Raw genomic sequence first — 23,520 nt, 5'->3', positions numbered from 1 at the left:
TGTTGTTATGTCCAGCCTGGAAACACCAGACTTCACTCAGTGCGTATAAGGGACTAAGGGCAAATCTCTCAGCGCTCGTGCATTAAACATCCCGCACTGGGTATTGGCCCGTGTTCTGCAGCAAGATAGCGCCATGGAGCTAAAGGGAGATGTTAATGTGCTGTTGTGGACGGCTGTTATCGTGGTGCTGTTGACCCTGCTGGTCTTTTCCGCTTTGCCCGTCCTGCTGGACTACGTGCGTAAATGCAAAGTTATGAGACTGATTCCGGGTCCCGGACCCAACTACCCGCTCGTGGGGGACGCGCTGCTCCTAAAGAGCGATGCAAGAGGTAATGGTGCGCTCCAGGGTGGGGCCGCTACATCCCAGTGCTATTAGACTGCTGGGTTTATTCTTCTTCTTGCATACAAGCTTTCCTCCCTACTTTTGGCACTCCTATACATTTAATAAGCGGCGGAAAGTGCCCAGCAGGTTACTTGGACTATACCTGCTGTTCTTTACATCTCTTTGTGGTACTTGGCAATGAGTCGCGCATGCGTGCGAACTTCTAGAGAAGTTTGCCCAGCGCTGGTGTGGAGACTACTAAAATAGGCGGGCTTTTCTCCACTAGAGCCTCAGATATAAGATTCTTGTAGTTCCAAATTTTTCAGAAAGCTGCATGTTGCCTGTCTGTGCTAAACATATCAGTACTAAAGTATTATCTCTAATATTTTACTTGGGTCTGTTAGTGACCCTCCTATAAGGCAGGGTTGCCAGGTCTGATTTTTAAAACCAGTCAAAAGTCAGCTACAAAACTAGCCAAGAGGCACTTCAAAAGTAGCCCAAAAATAGCACAATATGTGCAGTGAAAAAAAGGTCTTAAAAAATAAATGAATATATGTGAAAATACGCCTTTTTCAAATTCACATAATTTTCCATGACGCAAAATGGGACAGATTTGCCCATCACCAGGGGCGGCCCAGGAGATATAGGGCAAGAATGTGAGAATGCTCAAGAGTGACTGGAAACAGTGGCGGAACTTCCGGGGGAGCAGGGGGTGCGAGCGGGCCAGCACCCCCTCAGGGCCCCCCGGCAGCCCGCGCGCCACTGAAAATGCGGGCCGTACAGAGGGGGTGGGGCCCGGCTGCGTGTATTTAATAATCAGCCCTGTAGCATTAGTTTATATGACAAGCCAACCTAATTTTCAGCTAATATAATAGATAATTTGCAAGAACCCCTAAGCTTAGCTTCTCAACAGCAGCTCAGAGCCCACTGAGCATGTGAGTGTCTCAGACACTTTCCAAGATGGTGACCCCCTGTGACAAGTCCTGGATCATTGCTGCTATTGAGAAGCTGAAACTTTAGGCTGGTGCAATAAGTTCAGTATATAAAATATGGCATTTTAAGCCATATTAATTTTTAGGGTTTAGAGCTCCTTTAAATTAGTAGCCCAATTTGGCAGGAAACGCACCAACCTGGCAACCCTGCTATAAGAGAGATATGTTAAACACAGCACCTTTTATGTATGAGGATAATAATTGTTCTATAACCTATGGGTGTTCCATCTATTGGAAAGCCCATTTTCAGATTGCTGGATAGAGGATACTTGAAATCCCACATCTCTTAACAACTGTAAGATTAGGGACGGATTTAGCAAAATGTGACATTAAAGGGGTTATTTACTAAAACTTGAATTTATCTATTTTTTTTTTTAAACAAATCCAAACGAACTCCCATCCACGATTTATATTTTATTTATCAAATAATCTGCTCGAAAAAGTCAGATAGGGTTAAGCCTCGAAAATCCGAATCGCACAAGTTTTTCGGATTTGATGCCTGAATCTCTCAAATTTTTCGAGTTATTGCCCAGTGCAGATCACGATTGACTTCTACATGACCTCGGCAGGTTTGAGATGGCGGATTTTCAGATTTGGATTGTTAGCAGCTTCTGGGTATAATTAATCTCTAACAATTTAGAGGTTTCTTTCCACAAAAAAAAATATTTTTCCCCAAAAAACCTTGACCAGAAAAAAAAATCAAGGTTTAGCAAATAACCCCCTAAAGTGGGCCATAGACATAACAATTACGATCTTTCTTTCTAAGAAAGATTGTGTGTTTCAATACACACGTGTAGAGCTGTAACGTCAGATATACAGGTAGAATTCTACCTGTATCTGAAGATTCAGCACTAACAATGGCCCATGTTTGGGTTCCTTCAAAGGCACCCGATCTAAATTTTCCGTCCAGCCCGATCGACGAGCCGACCAATATCCAAGTCTTCTGCACGCACCGAATATCATATGAAAATTCATTTTGTACAATATTATCTCTGCGTCTATGGCCAGCTTGAGAGTTTACGACAGAAACACTCACCCACTTTCTATTCATTTCTATGTGATTTTAAAAAAAGGGCATGTAACAAATGATGAACCCATAGGATTGATTAGGAAGTGAGTTTTTCTGTGGTAAACTCAAATCTCATATTTTGCTAAATCTGCCCCTTAGAGTTTTGTCCTGGAGGATTATGGGAGTTGTAGTCCAGAAGCAGTTGGGCTGACTAGTTTGTTGTTCAGTGTTCATGATACCAAGCCCTGAGAATGCTGATGTGATGCTTTGAATGGGGTTGTATATGTACTGAAGCTACACCATATGCAGCTTTGCATATGGGACATTCCACAGCACTGTGCAATAGAATTTTACTCAAAATACTTTCTGCTGTGGCACTAAAGCATCTTAACCTGGCTGCAGTCACCGTTTGTAACTAGACAGCTGCTTCAAAGCGTCCATCCATACAGGCAGTCACAGCAGTAATGCCACACATCCAGTCAGAGGCATACTAAACTGAGATGTTTATATGACAATGCCTTATCATCATCATCCACAGAATGTTACAATGGTGCAGCATTTAACCTACTTTAAAGGGATACTGTCATGGGAAAACATTTTTTTTCAAAATGAATCCGTTAATAGTGCTGCTCCAGCAGAATTCTACACTGAAATCCATTTCTCAAAAGAGCAAACAGATTTTTTTATATTCAATTTTGAAATCTGACATGGGGCTAGACATATTGTCAATTTCCCAGCTGCCCCAAGTCATGTGACTTGTGCTCTGATAAACTTCAATCACTCTTTACTGCTGTACTGCAAGTTGGAGTGATATCACCCCCTCCCTTTTCCCCCCCAGCAGCCAAACAAAAGAACAATGGGAAGGTAACCAGATAGCAGCTCCCTAACACAAGATAACAGCTGCCTGGTAGATCTAAGAACAACACTCAATAGTAAAAACCCATGTCCCACTGAGACACATTCAGTTACATTGAGATGGAACAACAGCAGCCTGCCAGAAAGCATTTCTCTCCTAAAGTGCAGGCACAAGTCACATGACCAGGGGCAGCTGGGAAATTGACAAAATGTCTAGCCCCATGTCAGATTTCAAAATTGAATATAAAAAAATCTGTTTGCTCTTTTGAGAAATGGATTTCAGTGCAGAATTCTGCTGGAGCAGCGCTATTAACTGGATCATTTTGAAAAAAAAAAATTCCCATGACAGTATCCCTTTAATTATATGTTACGGTTACGTTAATAGAATTGGATGTGCTTATATTGTATCTAATATTTACAGAATTCTTTCTCCAAATGTGTGAATTCGCAGAGGACTTTAGATCAGAACCACTTCTAAAACTTTGGATTGGGCCAATTCCTTTTTTAATAGTCTACCATGCAGACACTCTAGAGGTAAGTACTGTTTCCCCCTATACAGCAAGTATTCAGTCCCTTGACCAATTCTCTAATTTTACTAAATAAACAAATCCAACTCTTAGGGGCTAAGTTATCAAAAATCGAGTTGGGCAGTGAAAAGACACAAGTACGAATATACTCGAGAATATTCTTTGTAACTTTCAATAGGCGCCATTTATTAAAGAATAAAACCGAGTTATTCGATGTTACAAAGAATATTCTCGTGCAACTTTTTTCCAATGCTAGCTTATTTAAGAAAAAAAAATACAACAAAATATTTCCACGTGTGTTTTTTCGTGGAAAGAAAAGTCTCATGCCAGTGGGAATCTTATTGTCCCATTCATTTTCAAATTGGCTGAAAATCTTGAATGTTTTAATAAAATGGGAAAATAAATAAATATAGTTTTCAGAGAATATTCCCATTGACTTCTTTATAACCTGGCCAGCTTTTACTTTCCGAAAAGTCACAAGGAAAAACTCGGCAAGTAAAAGCTGGCTATTTTCAGCCTCATTGAAAATAAATGGGACAATAAGATTCAGGTATAATTACTGCTTAAGGGCTCTTACAGACGAGCATTTTTAGCTGTGTTTCCCTGCGTTCCGGTTTCATGCGGCATGCTGCGTCCCAACCTGCGTTCAGCGCTTATATGCGTCTGTGTGAGTACAGCCCTATTGAAAATAATTTGGTGCGTCTACTCCTGCGCTCCCCTGCTGCTGAACGCATGAAACCGGAAAGCAGGGGAGCGCAGCTAAAAACGCTCATCTGTAAAAGCCCTAAAAGTCCAGCTTCCACTTTGGTGCAGGTATATAGAACGGAGGTTAAGTATGCTCCTTAAAGGGGAAGTAAAGTCTAAAATAGAATAAGGCTAGAAATGTTGTATTTTGTATACTAAACATAACATGAACTTACTGCACCACAAGCCTAATCAAACAAATAATTTATGCTTTCAAAGGTGGCCACAGGGGATCACCATATTGTAACTTTGTTAAACATCTTTGCAAGACCAAGACTGTGCACATGCTCAGTGTGGTCTGGGCTGCTTAGGGATCGTCATAAATTATCAAAACAGCAAATAATATTTGCCAGAAGCCGATACAGCAAGACTGATTCATAATTAGAATATACAGACTGCACTGGGTCCTGTGTGTCCATGTAATCTAATGTGGATTTTTATAGTTTTTGTATTGTTTAATACAAGGTTTCTCCAACTCTGCAGAACCAGTGGCTGCAGCAAAATAATCCTCCAAATAGAATCCCAGTTTATCTGTTTAAATATGGCTCCATGATCTTTGTCCCTGCAGCTGGAGTTGGAAACAGTAAAGGGGATGTAAAGGCAAAAATAAAATCCAATACAAATCTCTATACAGTCGCCGACTGCTCTACAGGGAAACAAACAAAGCTGCTTGAGTTCTGCATGGCTGGGAAGTAAGGCAGGGGCTCCCCTGCTGTTCATAAGTATGATTGTTTCCCTGCAGAGCAGTTAGGGAACGTCTGACAATTCCTATCCACAGCAGTAAATGAAGGGAGAATTTAACTGCATACAGTCCGGTTTCTTATAAAAACAGTACACATTTTTTAATTAAAGTATATTGGAGATAGGTTTCTTTTTCTTATAGAAAGTAAAAATGGGATTTAATTTTTTGGCCTTTACATGCCCTTTAAGCCGGCTGAGAATGGAGTTGTACTGGCAGGCAGGAACATACTTTTGTATTTCATGTATAGTAGATTCTGGGCAAATACATACATAGTTACTTATTGCTTCACTTGACCCACAATTTTATGCTTGTTTACCAGATTTATTTAACATGTCATTGTATTGAGACCCTTTTAAAATACACTTTTACATTTAAAACGTGTTTCCTCTGTTTAGCCATTTCTGAGCACATCCAAACATATGGACAAGGCCTACCTCTATAAATTTCTTCACCCTTGGCTTGGTAAAGGACTGCTAACAAGGTATTCCTATTCAATGATTTAGATTTTTAACTAAGGTAATGTTCTGCTTTTTTCATAGTGCGCTAAGAGGAAGAGTAAGTGGCTCATTTATCAATAATTTGTGTGTTCCAAATGTCATTTTGTCTCATGCTTTTCATATACGATTGGTAAGTACAGTAGCCAAGAGTATCCAGACACCCTTTAAAAAAATGTTGCATCTACTTGCTTAGAATACTCCTTGCTGGCTTCAATATACGGTCTCTAGAAACATTTGCAAAATAACTTTGTATCTGAAAATCGTTCTGTGTTTTGGTGTGCTGTAAATGTCACTGCATTAAACACATTTTCTAGATTGATAAGTCATGTTTCACCAGCTTGAAGTCTGAAGTTTGAGCCCTAGTTTGATAGGTGCAATGAGAAATCTACTTGCCTCAAAGGCTACAGCCAGCTACATAGTTTGATGGAGGAGGCAAAATGGTCTGGTGTAGCTTATAATGGTTTGGGTAAATTGAAAAACATGACTGGTCTGCACAGATCCTGAACCTTCATGGAACTGTTGGATGAATCACATGACCAAGAGGCAGGCCTGATCACTCAACATTGGCGCCCAATCTTACTGTTGCCCTTCTGATGAAGGTTCCTTCATCTGTGGGAAGTTTTTACAGCACCAAGGAAGGACTAACTTTACATAAATACCTTTGGTTTTAGAATTGGACAAGGGTGTCTAGGTAGTATTTGTGAGAGACCATGATTGTGGTCTGTGTGTTTATAATTTGACCTGCTATGCCTGTCGTTCCCTAGCCTAAGTTAGGGGCCTCATGGGAGAGGAAAGGGGATACGTACATGCTCCCACTTGCTTATGCAGGCAGCACTTTATTCAAGGGGCTATCCACTGGTTTCTGAGCTTGGAAATGGCAATACAGGAAAGGAAGAATGCAGTGTACAAAGAGAGGAATAATGGCAGATTGCGTTCTTTTTTTTTGCATTTTGCACACTGTTCCATAAATTACCTCTGAGCAATATGCTGAGGTAATGGGTTTAAACCAAAGGGTCTGTCACTCATAAGGGGTTAACTGAACCCTAGGATCCCATCAGAAAGCCAGTAAAAAAAATAACAGCCACGTTTCTTTTTTTTTTTTTAACAAAAACAAAAGCAGAAAATGGTTCCATCACACAAACCATCAGTTATTTTAGGATGGGGGAAAGAAGAAAACACAATGTTGAATACAATCTATTGCACAAGGCAAACAGCAGCTCCAAGCAGGATGTAAGACCCCACAAAAAAGAGAGCTAAAACATACAAAAAGGCCAAAGTCCCATATGTTATACATGGTCCAAACCAGCATCAGAAAGTCTCCATTGGGGCGGCCCTCCCATTTACTATAACTGTGCCAGTTAGACAGGAAAGTTCTCACGGTGCAATTGTCAACCCATCTTGTTATTCTCTCTCTCCTACACCATACTCACTGCTGCTCCAATCACATCCACTCCCTGCCCTTCTCAAATATAGTTGAGTACATAAATAGATATCTGGCAATATGTCCTGTGTGCAAAAGCGTCTAGATGGAAATCATTTATTGTTTTTAAATGCTCATTTTGGTGCTCATTTTGACAAGCATGGGTCTAACCATTATATGTGTCACTCTCAGTACAGGGGAAAAGTGGCGTATAAGAAGAAAGATGATAACGCCAACCTTTCATTTTGCAATTCTCTCTGAGTTTTTGGAAGTCATGAATGAGCAATCCAATGTATTAGTTGAGAAGCTCCAGAAGCATGCTGATGGGGAGTCTTTTGATTGCTTTATAGATGTGACACTTTGTGTATTGGACATCATATCAGGTAACTTGGAGTTATGCTTATATCTTTCATTGATATTTGTACAAAATAACCCTCAAACTGAGGATATGAATGGCCAAAAGGAGCCAAAAAGCCCCTTTTCAAAGCAAAAATACAAGAAAAGAGCTTCTTAACACAGTGACATTGGATTTTGCAGAATGGACATAGTTTGTAAAGCGCAGTGGGGACAAAAAACAGACTTTAGTGAGATTAGTTGGAAGTTATATCACACAGTGTGATATTTTACTGTGTGTACACTGTTTATGTATTTTTGAGGAGAACTGAAGAGGGAGATGGTTTCATAGTTGATCTAGAGAAGGTTTTGTAAGGATAGGCAAATCACAGCATGTTTGAATGGATGTGGAAAAATTAGGGAAGCACCGAATCCACTATTTTGGATTCGGCCGAACCCCCGAATCCTTTGAGAAAGATGCAGCCAATTACCGAATCCTTATTTGCATATGTAAATTAGGGGTGAGAAGGGGAAAACATTTTATACTTCTGTAGCGCTATAGTAAATTGAGTGCACCTTACTCTACTATAAGCTTCACTCCCAGTACATATGCTCCGGATGAGACCTTAAAATCTTAAAATGTTGAAGCAGGGTGTAGTGCAACTGTAACTGTATTCAGGGTGCAAATAATTGGGCGCCAGTGGTTCTTATAACTTAACCATAGAACAGATTTATTGAGCACAATATACAATCCTCAGTGGAGTGTACATAAAGAGAACATTTGCAGGATCATACATTACATTGAATAGGCATTACTCACAGCACCTTTGGTCAGTATGATTCTCCTCAGAGATAGGAACAATATATGCAGCTTTGAAGAGGTACACCCAGCTTTCAGCCTTTTCCCTAAGTGGAACCTGAGTGGAATACTATCTACCCTAGGTCTGTACACTTAGTCCCTACTTCTGGGCAATTAGTACCCTGGGATCTTAATCCCACTACAATCCTCGTAGGAGCCTCAAGCTGCTCAGCTAAATATCCTGACTGTCCGTCACTCCTAGAGTGACCTATAAAGGTGAGCAGCCTATTCTTACTAGACCTGACCTGTCTAGGTTCCACTCGAGCTCTGCTTCCTGCACAGGCTAGAGCCAGCACAAGATGGACACTGAAAGCATGGCTTCAGTGGCTTTTATACTCTAGCACAATGCCATCTACTGGCCACTGTGAGAAACAACAAGGGGCATAGCTTAAAGCAGGAATAGGAAACAGTTACCCCTCCCAACTGTATTTTAGGAACGAATTAGGTGTCTATAACACTAGGGAAACTGCCTGCTAAATAATACTGGGGATGGCTATTCTACACATCCCTACACTTCCTTATTTTGTGACTAAAAGTCACGTGATTTCCCTCCATATGCAAATTCGGATTTGGTTTGGCAGATGGATTCATCCGAATCCTGCTGAAAAAGGCAGAATACTGGCCGAATCCTGGATTCGGTGCATCCCTAGGAAAAATGCAATAGAAAGAGATAAAAAGTAAACTGATAGAGCAAATTTGGATGAAGGAAAAGTATTGCAATGGGACGGAACAGGATAAAGAGAGCAGGTGTTAATAAAACAGAACAGAGAATATTCTCCTTGGTAATTGTGGAGATCAGTAAAAGCAGTTTAGAGATTATGATATTGTAGTGTATTGTCCTTTGGAGTCAGAATAATTTCCTTGTGAATGTTTTGAGTTACAGGTATGTCTACAACATAGAAGATAACTAGAAAATGTCCTGTAAAGCAATAGGGGAGGCACAGGTGTGGTGGGTACATGAAGCAGGGAGTTTAACTGTTGCTTAAGATTATGAGATGGTTTGGATATGAGCGAGAGGAAAAGTAGGACCTTTTTTCCGAAACGTTCAGCGTCTGAAAATGAAGATATAGAGAAAAGAAGTGGACTTAGTTGTGAGATGGTTTAGATTAATAGGGGAGAAAGTTCCTGTGGTTGGTGGTAGAATTCACATGTGGAGGAGTATGTGAGAGGAAGCATATGAAGGTGATCAGAGAGTGGGAAAGAGAGTAAAAGAGGTTACGGCAGCAGTTGGTAACATGTTGCCCATCTATATCAATTGTTATACTGAAGTCATCTATAACTGCAGGAATACCTGAGGAGAGGAAGGATAGCAGCCATGTTGAGAAATCATATGGGGAAGTAGTGCCTGAAGGCCAATAATTAATTGTAACCTGTAGAACAAAATGCAATAGATCAGAATTGTGTGGGCTTCAGAAGAGGGAAAGATGAGGGAAGGTATCAAACAATGGGCTGGAAGGAACACTCCTCAGACAATAAGATTCTAATTTTCCAAACGTGTTTGTTGGCAGGTCAGGGGGATGTGACTTAACTGATGAGGTTGATTACTGGTGTTTTGTCCCCTCCCACAAAGCAACAAAATGCGTGGCTGACAAAACCACTAAAAACACCCTACTCTGTCAGGACTAGGGTTGCCCACTGGCTGGTTTTTTACCATCATGGCCGGTAAAAATGATGTTTGATGCCAATGTTATTAATAGGAAAAAACGGCAAGAATATAGGAAGGCTGGTATTTTTTTCCAGAAAAGGTGGCAACCCTAGTCATGACCCTAAAGCAGCTTGCATTTTGAAAATACTAAAGGGGCCCTATAAGGGGCCCTATAATAACAGGCATACATTTACTTCATGTCAAATGTCAGCATAATTCTTTACTATAGCTTACTAGAACGGGTACATTCCTAAAATATCTACAATGAAAATAATAACTGTTAATTTCATCAGTATAAAGCAACAAAATCTGCAAATTGCAGTCCCAAAAAAAATTCTAATGGTTTGTGTCTTTTCAATCTTTAGAAACAGCCATGGGGAGGAAAATAGAAGCACAGAGCAATAAAGATTCTGAATATGTTCAAGCAATATACAAGTATGTGTTTGAGAATACTGTTTGCAATCAAGGTTTACACAGGGAGTCTTCAGGTTTGTTAGAATCATTCGTTATCTGCTAAAGTGAAAAACAAATTTCTACCATTGTGTGACCATAGAATATGGGATAAGAGACTTGTCTATCATCATGATTTAATAACTATAGGATGGTGGTAAGTTTAGCTTCAGTATCCATCTGGCAGACAATACCATGACTTTTTTATAACACAGGTGCTACTTTTTGTGTATGCAGAATGTTATGCTAGTAAGAGGTGTCTGCCCAAACACTTGCAATCTTTACTGGAGGAACAACAATTTGTACCATGTCCCCTTTGTAAATAAACAAAAACAGAGGAGCACCGAGGAGGCCAGTAAAAATATAAAAATTCAAAGTTTTATTTAGTATACATATAAAAGCAAATTACAGCAGCAAAGTATGAACCCGGCTCCCTGCTTAACGCGTTTCGTGGTGTCCTGTCACTTCATCAGAAGCTAAATAAAACTTTGATTTTTTTATATTTTTACTGGCTTCCTCTGTGCTCCGCTGTTTTTGCTTTTTTCCTGGAATGAATTGACCGCATGGGATGGCGGCGGGGTGTGCAGCACGATGATCCCAGGGTCTGGTAAGTGCTCCCACTAAACTACAATTTTCCCCTTTGTAAATAACACACCTAGGATATTGCAGATTGTTACCAGTGAATTCCCACAAATGAAAGCTCTGGTTAGTTTTGCCATGACTGCTGTTTTCCCTTAGGATGGCTGATTTCATTCAGAACAGACAGACAAAGCCATGGTTGTGGAGTGACTCTTTATATGCATACTTGAAAGAAGGAAAAGAGCACAATAAAACCCTAAACATTCTCCACACCTTCACTGATAAGGTAACCGATTCTGTTTCAAATTATTACTTTGTGTTAAACCAAATGTATCCATATTTCATGACATACATTTAGACAAGACACTGGTATTAATATTTTTCAGGCTTCATGAAGACGTTATTGGTTCAATTAAGTGACAGATAATTATAGACCCACTTGTCCACTGGTTAAACAAAAGTAATTTCGGGGTTTAGTGCGCTGACAACTGAAATGTTGCTTCCCAAGTTCCTAAATAAAAAATAAGCTATTAAGCTATATAGGGGCAAATTCACTAACCTGCGGAGTTGCGCTAGCGCAGGCTTCGCAGCACTTCGTCAGGGCGCCGCTAATTCACTAAAATCCGAAGTTACGCTCAGGGAGGCGAACTGTAGCGAAGTTGCGCTAGCTTTAATTCATCAAGCAAAGCGAAGTTACGCTAGCGATGCCTAATTTGCATACGGCGCCAAGTTAAAGTTGAATGGACGTATATTTAGCAGCAAGTACATTGCACTACACAAGGCTGGGAAAGCTTCATAAAATAAAATAGAGTTGATATTTTGCCCTATACATGTGCCCACTGTATAGTTTAGGTGCCATATGTTAGGAAATGTAGGGGGGAAGGTGGGTGCCCCCAAAAAAATTTACGATCTTTTTCAGCCTATCACCCTTAAAAAAGTAAAAGACGCTATCCCTATCTATTTTATTGCACTTCGCCTGGTCTGAGGTGGCGAAGCCAAGTAAAAGTTCAGTAAAGTGCACAAGTTAATGAATTACCGTAGTTACGTCATCCCTTCGCCATAGCGCAACTTCGCCTGGCATAAGGGTGCGAAGTAGCACTAGTGTAGGTCCACTTCACTAGCGAATTTACTCCAGCGACTGTTAGTAAATCTGCGAAGTAATGAAATGACGTCACACTGGCGAATTTGCGCTAGCGTTAGCCGCTTCGCGCTTTAGTGAATTTGCCCCATAGTGTATTACACTTTTTTCAGAGAAAACAAGTAAAACCGAATCTACTCTCAAATTGATCTCTTGGTTGTGTGCCTATCGCGGGAATCAATGCCGCATGGAGTTGAAAAGCTGGTATTTTCTAAAAGCTGCAATAGTGAGGTATCACCGGAGCTTGTTTAAAGGAGAAACAAACATAAAATATAAAAACCCTACTTCCCTACCCTTTGTAGACCCCCCTTCCCTCCTCCCCCCCAGCCTAGGTGGTACCCGGGGCAAATGCCCCTAACTTTTTACTTACCCCTCTGGGCAGATTCTGTTCCCCGCAGTTCACGGCAGCCATCTTCTTTTCTTTGTTAAACTTCGGAAGCAGACCTTCGTTTTCGGCTAATGCACAGTTGGAGTAATTTTCTTGTCCCGAACAACTGCGCATTGCCGTGAACTGAGGGAGACAGAATCTGCACCAAGGGGTAAGTAAAATGTTTGGGGCATTGGCCCTGGGTACCACCTAGGCTGGGGAGGGAGGGGGTAGGGTTTTTTTTATGTTACAGGGTTGTTTCTCCTTTAAGGAGAGCCATACACTCGAAAAGGCCTTTATTGGATCTCCTGTTTCTCAAGTTGTTCGCCGGTTTCTGCTGGTCTGTGAGCGTCAGGCGTCTAATTCTCTGCGTAGTCTACGTGCTGAGATGTTCTTACACAGGGGTTTTTTTCTGTGTAGATCTGGAGCAGCGACCCGGTATTTGGTACAAGGGATCACGTAATCAGTCCGAACCAATATTCATTTAAAAGCATTTTTATTCAGTCATGCAAACCCAAGGAGTTTTATGTAGTACATACTTCATCAGAAGTTGACTTGTTTGTCAAACATATTTTCAGGTTTTCTATACAGGTCAAAGTATCCTGCGCACAAACCATATAAATATTGTAACAATGTTTCTGCATTTGTCCAATATTAGGTTTTTTTAAAAAAAGCCAATGTAATCCTGAAGTCCGTAATTAAATTTCATTGAATTAAAGTGTAATAAAAAGTTGAAGCAGTCCTAAGATTCAGCACTTTTCTGCTTACCTAATCAAAATTCTTGTGGTTTTGGTCCCTGAGAGTGTTTCCTGTAAGCGTAAAGCACATATCTCTAATGTACGATGTCTGTCTTGTGTTAGATACCACCGAAATGCAGCACTGCAGTGACACCACCTAGATGCACTACCTAGCTTGGTAGAGCCAAAGTACCATAATTATAAATTAGCCTATGCTGAAAAACATTCAAAAGATGAAGCGAGCCTCACTTGACATAATTTGTGTCATACATTTGATGTGTGTGCATATAGGTGTTTTTAGGTGCTGAGTGATATACTGTATGACTAGAGTAGCTGTGTTTAATCTCACTGACTTTTGTACTCTTCTGTATGTGAAGGCGATTCTAGAAAGAGCTGAAGAGCTTAAGAAAATGGAAGTAAAAAAAGGTGATAGTGATCCTGAGTCAGAAAAGCCCAAGAAAAGAAGTGCATTTCTAGATATGCTTCTGATGGCAACAGATGATGCCGGCAATAAAATGAGCTACAAGGATATCCGTGAGGAAGTTGATACCTTCATGTTTGAGGTAACATAGAATTCATTATTTGTTCAATGTAAAGTTTTTGTGATGCAGGTTTTTAATTTATGAAACTTTTCATTGCACCAATCAGAGAATATCTACATAAGATCATTTAAGTGTGTAGTCAAACACCAACATCACCAACGTCAGCACTGGCAGAACTGGTAAAACCTCTGAATCCAGAGATATTGTTTGAGCCAGTTTTAAACGTATGATCGGACAGTAAATAGCAAGAATATGCAACAAGGTACCAAATACATGTCTTTTTTTATAGGAATCAAAAAACCTGGTGAAATGTAAATGAGTTGATACTAATTGCACTATTTTATTCTGAGCAAGATGCTGAAATTTCATATTGTACTGTTTGGGCAATGACAGACAGGGCATTTTGTTGAGGCAATAAAACACCCAAATATTTCTTCTGCTATCTATTGCTCTCTCACCTCCCTTATGCTAATATGGGAGGTTGACAATATTCTCTTTTTGCCATTTAATTCTGATTCTATGGCTTTCCACAGAGTCAAACATACGGTATTCAAACTAGTTAGCAATCTCCAAAGGGAGGGTAATAAAAATAATAAATATCTGCAGAATTTATACCATGTAATGTAATCCATAACAACTAGGCAGATGTTTGTTCTTAAACAGGTTATTTGTTAAAGCTTCCTGTTTATTGGTTGCCGTGGGTTACTAGACCTGGTGAAAAAAGACAGAACCTTGGGGGTGGATATGGTAAAACTGTTCATATTTTTCAGTGTGTAAAGGCCCTACTGAAATGGTTGGAAAAGGCTTAATAAAACTCCTATTTGATTATTGTCAATATATTTTAATATTTAGGGTCATGATACAACAGCATCAGCCCTAAATTGGACATTGTTTTTACTGGGCTCACACCCAGAGGCGCAGAGACAAGTTCATAAAGAGCTGGATGAAGTTTTTGGTAAGGATGAACTTAAAATCAGAATGATAGTGAAGTCCAAATGGAAGCGGAGGATGGTGTTTATTTGCAGTAATTCTGCTGGAGTTCCTTTTCCTCCTTCTAATTTTGGACAGAATTAGAATGACACTCTGTCCATAATCATATATTATGCTACTGTAGCCTTAAAAGTGTGAATCCAGAAGGTTAGATTCAGTCATTAACTGTAGTAGAAAACAACAATGGAGCCAATATTATTCTTGTTAGTTGCAACAATATTTCCATTTGGTAAAACAATTGCTGGTGGTTTTACATTTAACTATGTATTTGTTCCAGGGCAAAAATAATTGTCTTGATCTTTTCTCTCCATACTCCGTTTGAATCTGGAAGAAAGGATTCAGACAAGTGAAAGTGTTTAGTTCTGTTGCTGAGTGGCAGCAGTCAAGGGTTTTCAAAAAAGAATTGAACCACTGGGAATCCTTTTGTTGTTTATAATAAATCTTCCCCTATCTATCCACAGATAAGGGATGCGACCACTACTACTCATAAGGAATAACACAGCCTGTATTAATACAGTGACAGCTGATTATAAACATATCACAGTCAGAGATACATAAAAGCTCTCCTTAGCACATCTTCAGGGGCCTTCATTTGCAAACACAGGTCCAGAACTAAACATTGAGTATTAACTAGGCTCCCCCTTCAGAGCTCTCCTCTCTCCTTAACAACACCGCTGGCCACCCCCTAAATGTAGCACAGCTGTATTTGTGGTCGTCACTTTGGGGCCTCTTCTATGCAGTCACCAAAACTGAACTTGCACAGTTGAAGCCAGGTCCAGATCACCCCCAGTGGTACAGGATCCTAACTGAAGATTGCCGAAAAAAAGGATCCAAAGTGGCTCAAGATGGCAATCAATGCCACTGTGCTACAAAAAGTATTCAACGTTAAGGTAAAGCCCCTTGGGGCTTCAACATTGGGCAAATTTGCCCATGGGCAGTTACCTATAGCAACCAATCAGCGGTTAACTTTTTGAAACCAGCTGCAAGTAGAACAATGAATGCAGCAATCTGATTGGTTGCCATGGGTTACTGCCCGTGGGCAAATTTGCCTAATGTTAATAAATGACCCCACTTGTGTTCAAACCTTTGTGATTGCAAGAATGACATGACAAGTATCTTTATTGAATTTGTTTGCTAATATACTGTGCCTGTAATGCATATATACTTAAAACTAAAATTTAAACATCCAGCCTTGAAACCTTGTCTTCACTGTTTCTGTTGGCCCTTTGAATTATCATCTTAAAAAAGCTGTACTGGGTGAGAATCATTTGCAAAGGTCAGCCTTGCCTCATGTTCCATTAATCTGCTAAAAAAATAGTAATAATAAATCTCTGCTAAAGGACTGGACTTTTGATATGATTTGTAAATGAAGAGTTCTGTTTGTTCAAATGTATAGACAATGGCTTGTTTTATTTGACAAAAAAACAGGTAAATCTGACCGTCCTGTCACAATGGATGATCTAAAGAAGTTGCGTTATCTTGAAGCCGTAATTAAAGAATCACTTCGAATATTCCCCCCTGTCCCGATGTTTGGTCGAACCGTTACAGAGGACTGCACTGTCCGTAAGGCACACTTTACATTTTTGAATGGGGTCTGAGAAAGATGAATGTCTGTGTGTATTACTCAACAGTTTGCCATTGCTAAGAAATCAGTTGGAGCTTATGGTAAATTTAATGGCAATGATTCTGACTCACAAGCTCTCATACACAGCCATGCTATAAGTGACAAACCAGTTATAAAGCAGCAGTAATGCTTTCAAGGTTTTTACTCCTGCACAAAAGATTGACCTTTAAAATGTAATAAAAATACATTTCTATTAGCTCAGAATACCATGCAGGACTTACTGCTCATATCATGTACATCAATCATTAGCTGTAAAGTTAAGGGTAGAGAGACATCAGGAGTATATATTTTTGATTATTATAACTAATATAGTGGCAGCTTGTTACACAGGGCTTTGAGATTTGAAATGAAATTTACTGTGTTTATTTATGTTCTTTATTCAGGAGGATTTAAAGTGCCTAAAGGAGTAAATATCATTGTTATTACTTACTCATTGCATCGTGATCCAGAATATTTCCCTGAACCAGAAGAATTCAGACCAGAGAGGTTCTTTCCTGAAAATGCTAGTGGGCGTAATCCTTATGCCTATATTCCTTTTTCTGCTGGACTCAGAAACTGCATTGGTACGAAGTAATGTTTTCTGAACAACTAGCATTTTTCATACATTGTCACTGTGGGATTAGTTGCTTTCTTTGGGGCAAATTTACTAACCTTCGAAAATTCGCCAGTGACGGCTTCGCTCACATCGCAACACTTTGCCAAGGGTACATTCGCCAGGACAGCGCTAATTCACTAAAATCCAAATTTGCATCCAGGGCGCCGAACGCTGGCAAAGTTGCGCTAGTGTTACTGCGCCAAGCAAAGTGAAGTTGCACTAACATTGGCTAATTTGCATACGGCGGGAAGTTAAAGTTGAATGGACGTATATGTTGCAGCAAATACATTACACTACACAAGCCCAGGGAACCTTAATAAAACAAAATAAAGTTGTTATATTGCCCTACACATGAGCTCAGTGTATAGTGTATGTGCCATGTGTTAGGAAATGTAGGGGGGAAGAGGGTTACCCCAAAAAAATTTTACACTCTTTTGCAGCCTATCACCCTAAAAAATGAAAAGATGCCAGCGTTTTTTCGGACAAAGTACCGCTAGAGTCTGTCTCCTTCGCTATCGAAGTTACGCTAGCGACTGTTAATAAATCGGCAAGGTACTGAAATGGCGTCATTCTGGCCATTTTTCGCCAGCGTTAGTCACTTCGCCCTTAAATAGTAATAGTAAATTTGTCCCTTTGTGTCGGAGGCACACTAATTTTATCAGTTTTATTTTCCTTTATTAATAAAACCCCAACACATTTATGCAGCACTTTGTCGAGTTTACTCATCATTCACATCAGTCCCTGACGAGTGGTTTATGGTCCCTATAACATACACACAGGGCAACAGGATCCGTTTCCTCAGGAGCCAATTAAATTTGCCTTTTCATCTTTGAAGTGTGGGGGGAGTTACATGGAGATATTAGAACAACATATATCTTCCTTTGCAGATTGTGCCCATGTCCAACTCAAGACCACCCAGCACTACAAGGCAGCAGTACTAACCACAGAACCATTATGCCACATTGTATTATTGTCACATCGCTGACAAATTTAAAGTTTAAATACATGCTATGAGCAAACTGACTGACAAGTATTTTAGGAGGAAACTGAGAACTAACTGAGCCAGTTAGGCAGATATCTAACTACTTTTTGTATGGAAACCACATGGCTAACAGGAGTGTGTACTGTCAGGCCATTATTATTCTACCATAGTGTTCACATTGATGTATCAGAAGCAGCATGATACCAAAGTAGAATCATTAAAAGCAGCAATTTCAGGTGTTTTGATTGACATTGTTTTCTCATAGAAGAAATGCCATGTTTAAAATGCTTATTACAATTATACCTTTATTCAAATGAAAATCATTTAAAAAAGCAGGGTTCCCTAAAATGAAGCATTTTTTTTGCACTGCTGTCCATTTTTTGGTGACCAAAGATGTTTTCCTTTTAGCCACTAAAATATCTTGACGTGAGCAATGCTCGTTAAACAGCAAAAATAAAAATCAACTAAGCAAAAAAAAAATTCATCAGACCCCAAAATACATCAATTATATAAATATCTTCCATTGCATATTGTACCTTTATGCAATTTATTACGAGCTGAAATGGCTAACTTTTGCCATATTGTAGGAAGCACAGAATTGTCAAACATCTCATTGTATTATTTAGTTGAAATTAAACTATGGGTCCTTGCAAGCAGCATTAATCAAAAAAAAATCTTAACAAAACATAATGGCGATCAACTGAGCTTAATTTACAACATAACATTTAATTAGTATTATTTTGTTTTGTCTTTCAGGTCAGCGTTTTGCTCTGATGGAAGAAAAGGTTGTCTTATCCTCCATACTTAGGAAATACTGGGTAGAGGCAACTCAGAAACGTGACGAATGTCTCCTTGTAGGAGAGCTCATTCTCCGCCCCCAGGATGGCATGTGGATTAAGCTGAAGAACAGAGAAACTGCCTCCAGTGCCTGAAACACACAAATATTTTATTCTTAATTCTGGGGAGGCAACTAATATTGTTTATTACCCATAATTGCTGGTTATTTAATTCTATGTTAACACATATATCACAGTATATCACCAAATATAGCATGGTTATCATATACAGAATGTAAAAGCTCCTTAAAATATAACATTGCAAGTATCTTACTCTAAATAGCAATACATATTTGAAAAAAGTATTATTCTTCTGCTTTCAGGAGCCATTATTGATTTTTTTTTCTATTTTATTTTGGTTTAATTCTGTACACTCACCTGTTGTAAATGCTATTTTTTATGTAGGCAAACTTTTTTTCCTAATGGTGCCATCGGAGAAAAATGAAGAGCGTTATTTATTAAACCTCAAATTTTTCTGGTCGGGCTGGGGCAAAACTCATGTCCTCAGTAGACCTCCGATTTTATTTGAAATATTGTAGCATCTTTTTATGGCCTATTTTGGTTAGAATCTGCTGCCAAATGTTAAAATGTTTTTGGATAACCTTGGCACTTTTTTTGATACAATTTTATTAAATAGAATATTAATACAAACAATAAGTGGTATTTTTTTTGGCGCTCAAAACTATTATATTTTTATCAGCTGAAAAAAAGCTGATGCTTAGGAGAAAGTTTCTTTCCATAGGGCAATGAAACTAAGGGGGTTATTTACTAAACCTCAAATTTATCTGGTCGGGCTTTTTGGGGGCAAAAACTCAATTTTTTTGTTGAAAAAGAAAACTTTTTTTTTTTGAGATTTATAATACCCCAATGCTGCAAACAGCCAGAATCAGAAAATCTGCCATCTCAGACCTGTTGAGATCCTGTATAAGTCAATGGAAGAAGCACCTATCTCAATTTGAAGTTATTGTGGTCTAGGCTGGGTTCATCCAAAAAATCCAACTTTTTCAGAGATTTTGGGCATAAACTTGGGGTTTTGCTCGATTTTATCGAGTTTTTCTGCGATCCGATTCATTTGGGTTATTTTATTAATAGATATGGTCAAATCAAGCATGGGAGTTTGGTTGTGTTTTTTTTTAAATTAAATATGAGATAAATTTGGATTTTAGTAAATAACCCCCTAAATGAAAGGCGACTGGAGTTAAAGAACAAAAAGGCAAACGTCTTTCAATTATCCATTCAAAGACCTTCAAGATACCTTTTGGGTAAGGTCACACTGGGCGTTTTCGGGGCTAAGCACACGCGGCGATTGATGGAGGATGATGATAAAGGGAGAGTTGAGTCCCTCTGAAGTGTTGATGCACAGGTGATCACAATAAATGGAGTAAACACCCCAACTGAATAGAATACTGTGTCTTGTGTTTTTTTAAAACATCTTCTGTTGCTGAATTGACCGTGCCTAGTGCACAAGACACAAAAGGCTATGTTATTTTTCTTATTTTCTTAAAATAACATCAGACTTTTTTTTACATAGTTAAGTCAATCAAGTTCACCTCCTCCACAACTGTGGGAGGAGAAGGTAAACAAATTTCCAGTCTACTGAAGGGCCCTGTGTATAAAGGCCTGTTTGTTATCTCAAATTCTAACAAAGGCTACACCTGGAGGAAGTGTGTTCAAGTATATATAGGTATATTATATCAAACGGCTTTTATAATTTCTCTACTTTTTGGCATTAAGCATACATTAAATGAGAACTACCCCCCCAATAAGAAAAGCCCCATCTACTACCCTAGATAGCCCCAACTCCCTGCTTCATCCCCGCATAGTTCCAGAAGAGTTCCTGAACAGCATGCTCACTTATTTATGCAGAGTAGCGCAGTTGAGCTCATGGGCGCATTTCTGGATCTCCGGTTTTCTGTAAGGGATCAATATATTTGGTGCATGTTCAGTAGCAGCAGACGGTATTAGTACCAACTGCCCGTGTGCCAAAAAGTTCCACGAATTGCTGAAGGGAAGAAAGAGGATCCGAAGGTCCGAAAGATGGCGCCCATGAGCTCCGCTGTGCTTACAATGCATAAATAAGTGAGCATGCTGTCCAGGGGCACTTTCTGGAATAATGAACTATGCGGTGATGAAGCAGGGAGAGGGGACTATCTAGGTAGTAGATTGAGCTTTTCTTATTGGGGAGGGTTTAGTTCTCCTTTAAACAGCCTGACATGCCCTGCTTAAGCACCAGTAAATGTCAGTTTACAGCAGTCCCTCTTGTATTTGCAGGGTACCCAGACTCTAGATACAAAAGCATCTGGTACTTGTAATCTTAATTCCATATTCTTTATAAGGCACTTATAAGTATCAGTATGGAGGACATCAACAAGATACTGTATGTATATGGCATTTCACAGATATTTGCACAAATACATACAAATATGCCAATGTTTTGGGCTACACTGGGCTCTTTTTCTTTAGCCTAACAGGCTTTTAGCCTGCAAATGGGTGTACACATTTGAAATCTTCATTTTGTAACTTACATTTGAAATTTTATTTTTCTAAAATAAAATTTAGAAAAAAAATTAATATGGGAATAGGCCGCTTACAACTCTCAGTTAGTCAGTATAAGAAAAGAACACTTTTGTCCCACCTACAACAAAAAACTGATAATCTAGTGGAAGCTTATATTAAGCTTATATTAAACTTGTTTCAAATGCCATTGTTGAAATGTAAAGTGAGGCACAGTATTCTCATGGTTTTACTTATAGTGAACATTTTTTCAATGCACAGATTAAAAGGAGAAAGACTGATTTTTATTCATTATCCATGATGCTGTTGATTATGGGTTTAATACTAGGGAACCCTCCCCTGTACGGGAGGGAGAGACCAGGTAACCTGGGACTTACAGTAACAGCACCATGCCTCTACCCACTGCTAATTGTCTCTTATGGATACACCACAGGGGATTCTACTAGGAAATAACCTTACAACAGATATAGTAACAGTAATAATCTTGATGTAGAAAAATGTGTAAGGGCATCTCATACAGTTATACACATGTAGGTCTGACTGACTAGCATGGGAAATACAAGCTGGTTGTCTTACTTAAGCTGACCATAGATGCAAACATCCAATCGTTCGAATCCTTCAGACATCTGACAGCAATCGTACAAAAGTTATGTCCGACAAAGCTGGTGACAGTCTCCCACTGAAAATTGTCAGATTGGCAATACATGCAGAGAAATTATCGGCAGCCGACAGAAATTTTTTAACCTGCCGATCGACCAAACGATCGATCTCAGTGGAATGAAAAATGTCAGGATTCTCCACACATAGGGCTGCCACCTTTTTACAAAATTTTCACCGGCCAGTGGTGGGGGCGGGAACAAAGGGGGCAGGCTGTGACGTCAAAGGGGTGGAGCCACAGCACGCAATGGGCCAGTGGTGGGGGCGGGAGCAAAAGGGTCGGTCTGTGACATCAAAGGGGGTGGAGCCACGGCACGCAATGGACAGAAGGCAGCGAAAAAGTTTTGATCGGATTGGGGGCGGGCCAAGGGCCTTTTTTAGGGGTATTACAAATTACAAAATATTACAGCTACATTGCCGGTAAATTTGTAATACCGGCTAAGCCGGTAAAATACTGGCGGGATGGCAACCCTATCCACAAGGTCCAAAAATTTGCGTTTATGGCCATCTTAACACATCTCTTAAAGTGTCAGTCCAACGATTTAGCTGAATTTGAGATAAGGTAATGCACAGTTTACTTCAACCCTCCAAAGAACCTCTCCTTGCAAAAAGGCTAGTTTATTAGACTGAGAGAAACTATGGTTTTAAATTCTGGAACAGCTAGACCTAAGTGAAATGGACTTGACATATCTGGGTCAACTTTACAGTTGTAGATTTTATAGTGAAAACATTCGAATTTCACGATTTTTTCATGAACTTTCTGATTTCAAGATTTTTCGCTAATTTTTCGCAGTTTTCACAGAATTTTTCGGTGAAGCGAAACGGGAGAGATTCGCCCATCACTACTGATAATCAAATTATCTACCTCGCAATGACCAAACATGTGCTGTTTAGCCCAGGAAAAAAACTGATTTTTTATGAATAAAATAGTGGGCAAAAATGATGTTTAGCACAAGCCCTATTCATGGAACTCATGCTGCACAAGGGAGTATACTGCACTAAATTTGATGGGGGTGATTATAGGCAAACCGCATATTCGCAAAAAATGAAAACTGGCCGAACCGAATTCATATGCAAATTAGGATTCGGGGAGGGAAATCACGTGACTTATTGTCACAAAACAAATAAGTAAAAATGTTTCCCTTCCCAACCCTAATTTGCATATACATATATAATCTTTCACAAAGGATTCAGGGGTTCTGCCGAATCTAAAATAATGGTTTCGATGCATGCCTAATTTATATACTAATTAACATGCTCAGGTAACAGAATCCAGGTATCAAAATTCAAGTCCCAGGGGAGTGGAATAGTAGAAAAGGCACTGCATTTGACTCACTTTGAGCATAGTTGCACATGGCCCTTTTTAAAATAGATATTAACATTTTACTTGGAAATCTTTAAGTGACTTCTATGTGAGTATTCAGAATATATATGTTGTAATATATGTTAAATGTGTTACAAAATGAAGGATACAATGGTTGTGAAAGTTCTGTTGACTTTATCCTTTTAAACATTGAACTGAACAAGTTGGTAGTCGAACATTGTACCTAAAAATCTATTTAGC

At 39.3% G+C, this 23,520-nt stretch overlaps 1 protein-coding gene across 1 annotated transcript; it reads left to right on the top strand.

The window, feature by feature from the left end:
• The first annotated feature begins 34 nt into the window (after positions 1-34).
• cyp4v4 (cytochrome P450, family 4, subfamily V, polypeptide 4) lies at positions 35-19,081 on the top strand. The gene is given in 11 exon segments (NM_001172180.1): positions 35-329; positions 3,600-3,712; positions 5,587-5,672; positions 7,301-7,491; positions 10,311-10,380; positions 11,134-11,260; positions 13,594-13,779; positions 14,611-14,713; positions 16,177-16,311; positions 16,756-16,935; positions 18,706-19,081. Coding segments are annotated over 11 exon segments (1,563 nt in total). The 5' UTR covers positions 35-133; the 3' UTR covers positions 18,882-19,081.
• The last annotated feature ends 4,439 nt before the right edge of the window (positions 19,082-23,520 follow it).

This window comes from Xenopus laevis, chromosome 1L, assembly GCF_017654675.1.
Source record: "Xenopus laevis strain J_2021 chromosome 1L, Xenopus_laevis_v10.1, whole genome shotgun sequence".
NCBI classification, from domain to species: Eukaryota; Metazoa; Chordata; class Amphibia; order Anura; family Pipidae; genus Xenopus; species Xenopus laevis.
Note: the sequence above shows the minus strand (reverse complement) of the source record. Positions and strands in the feature narration are given on the sequence as shown.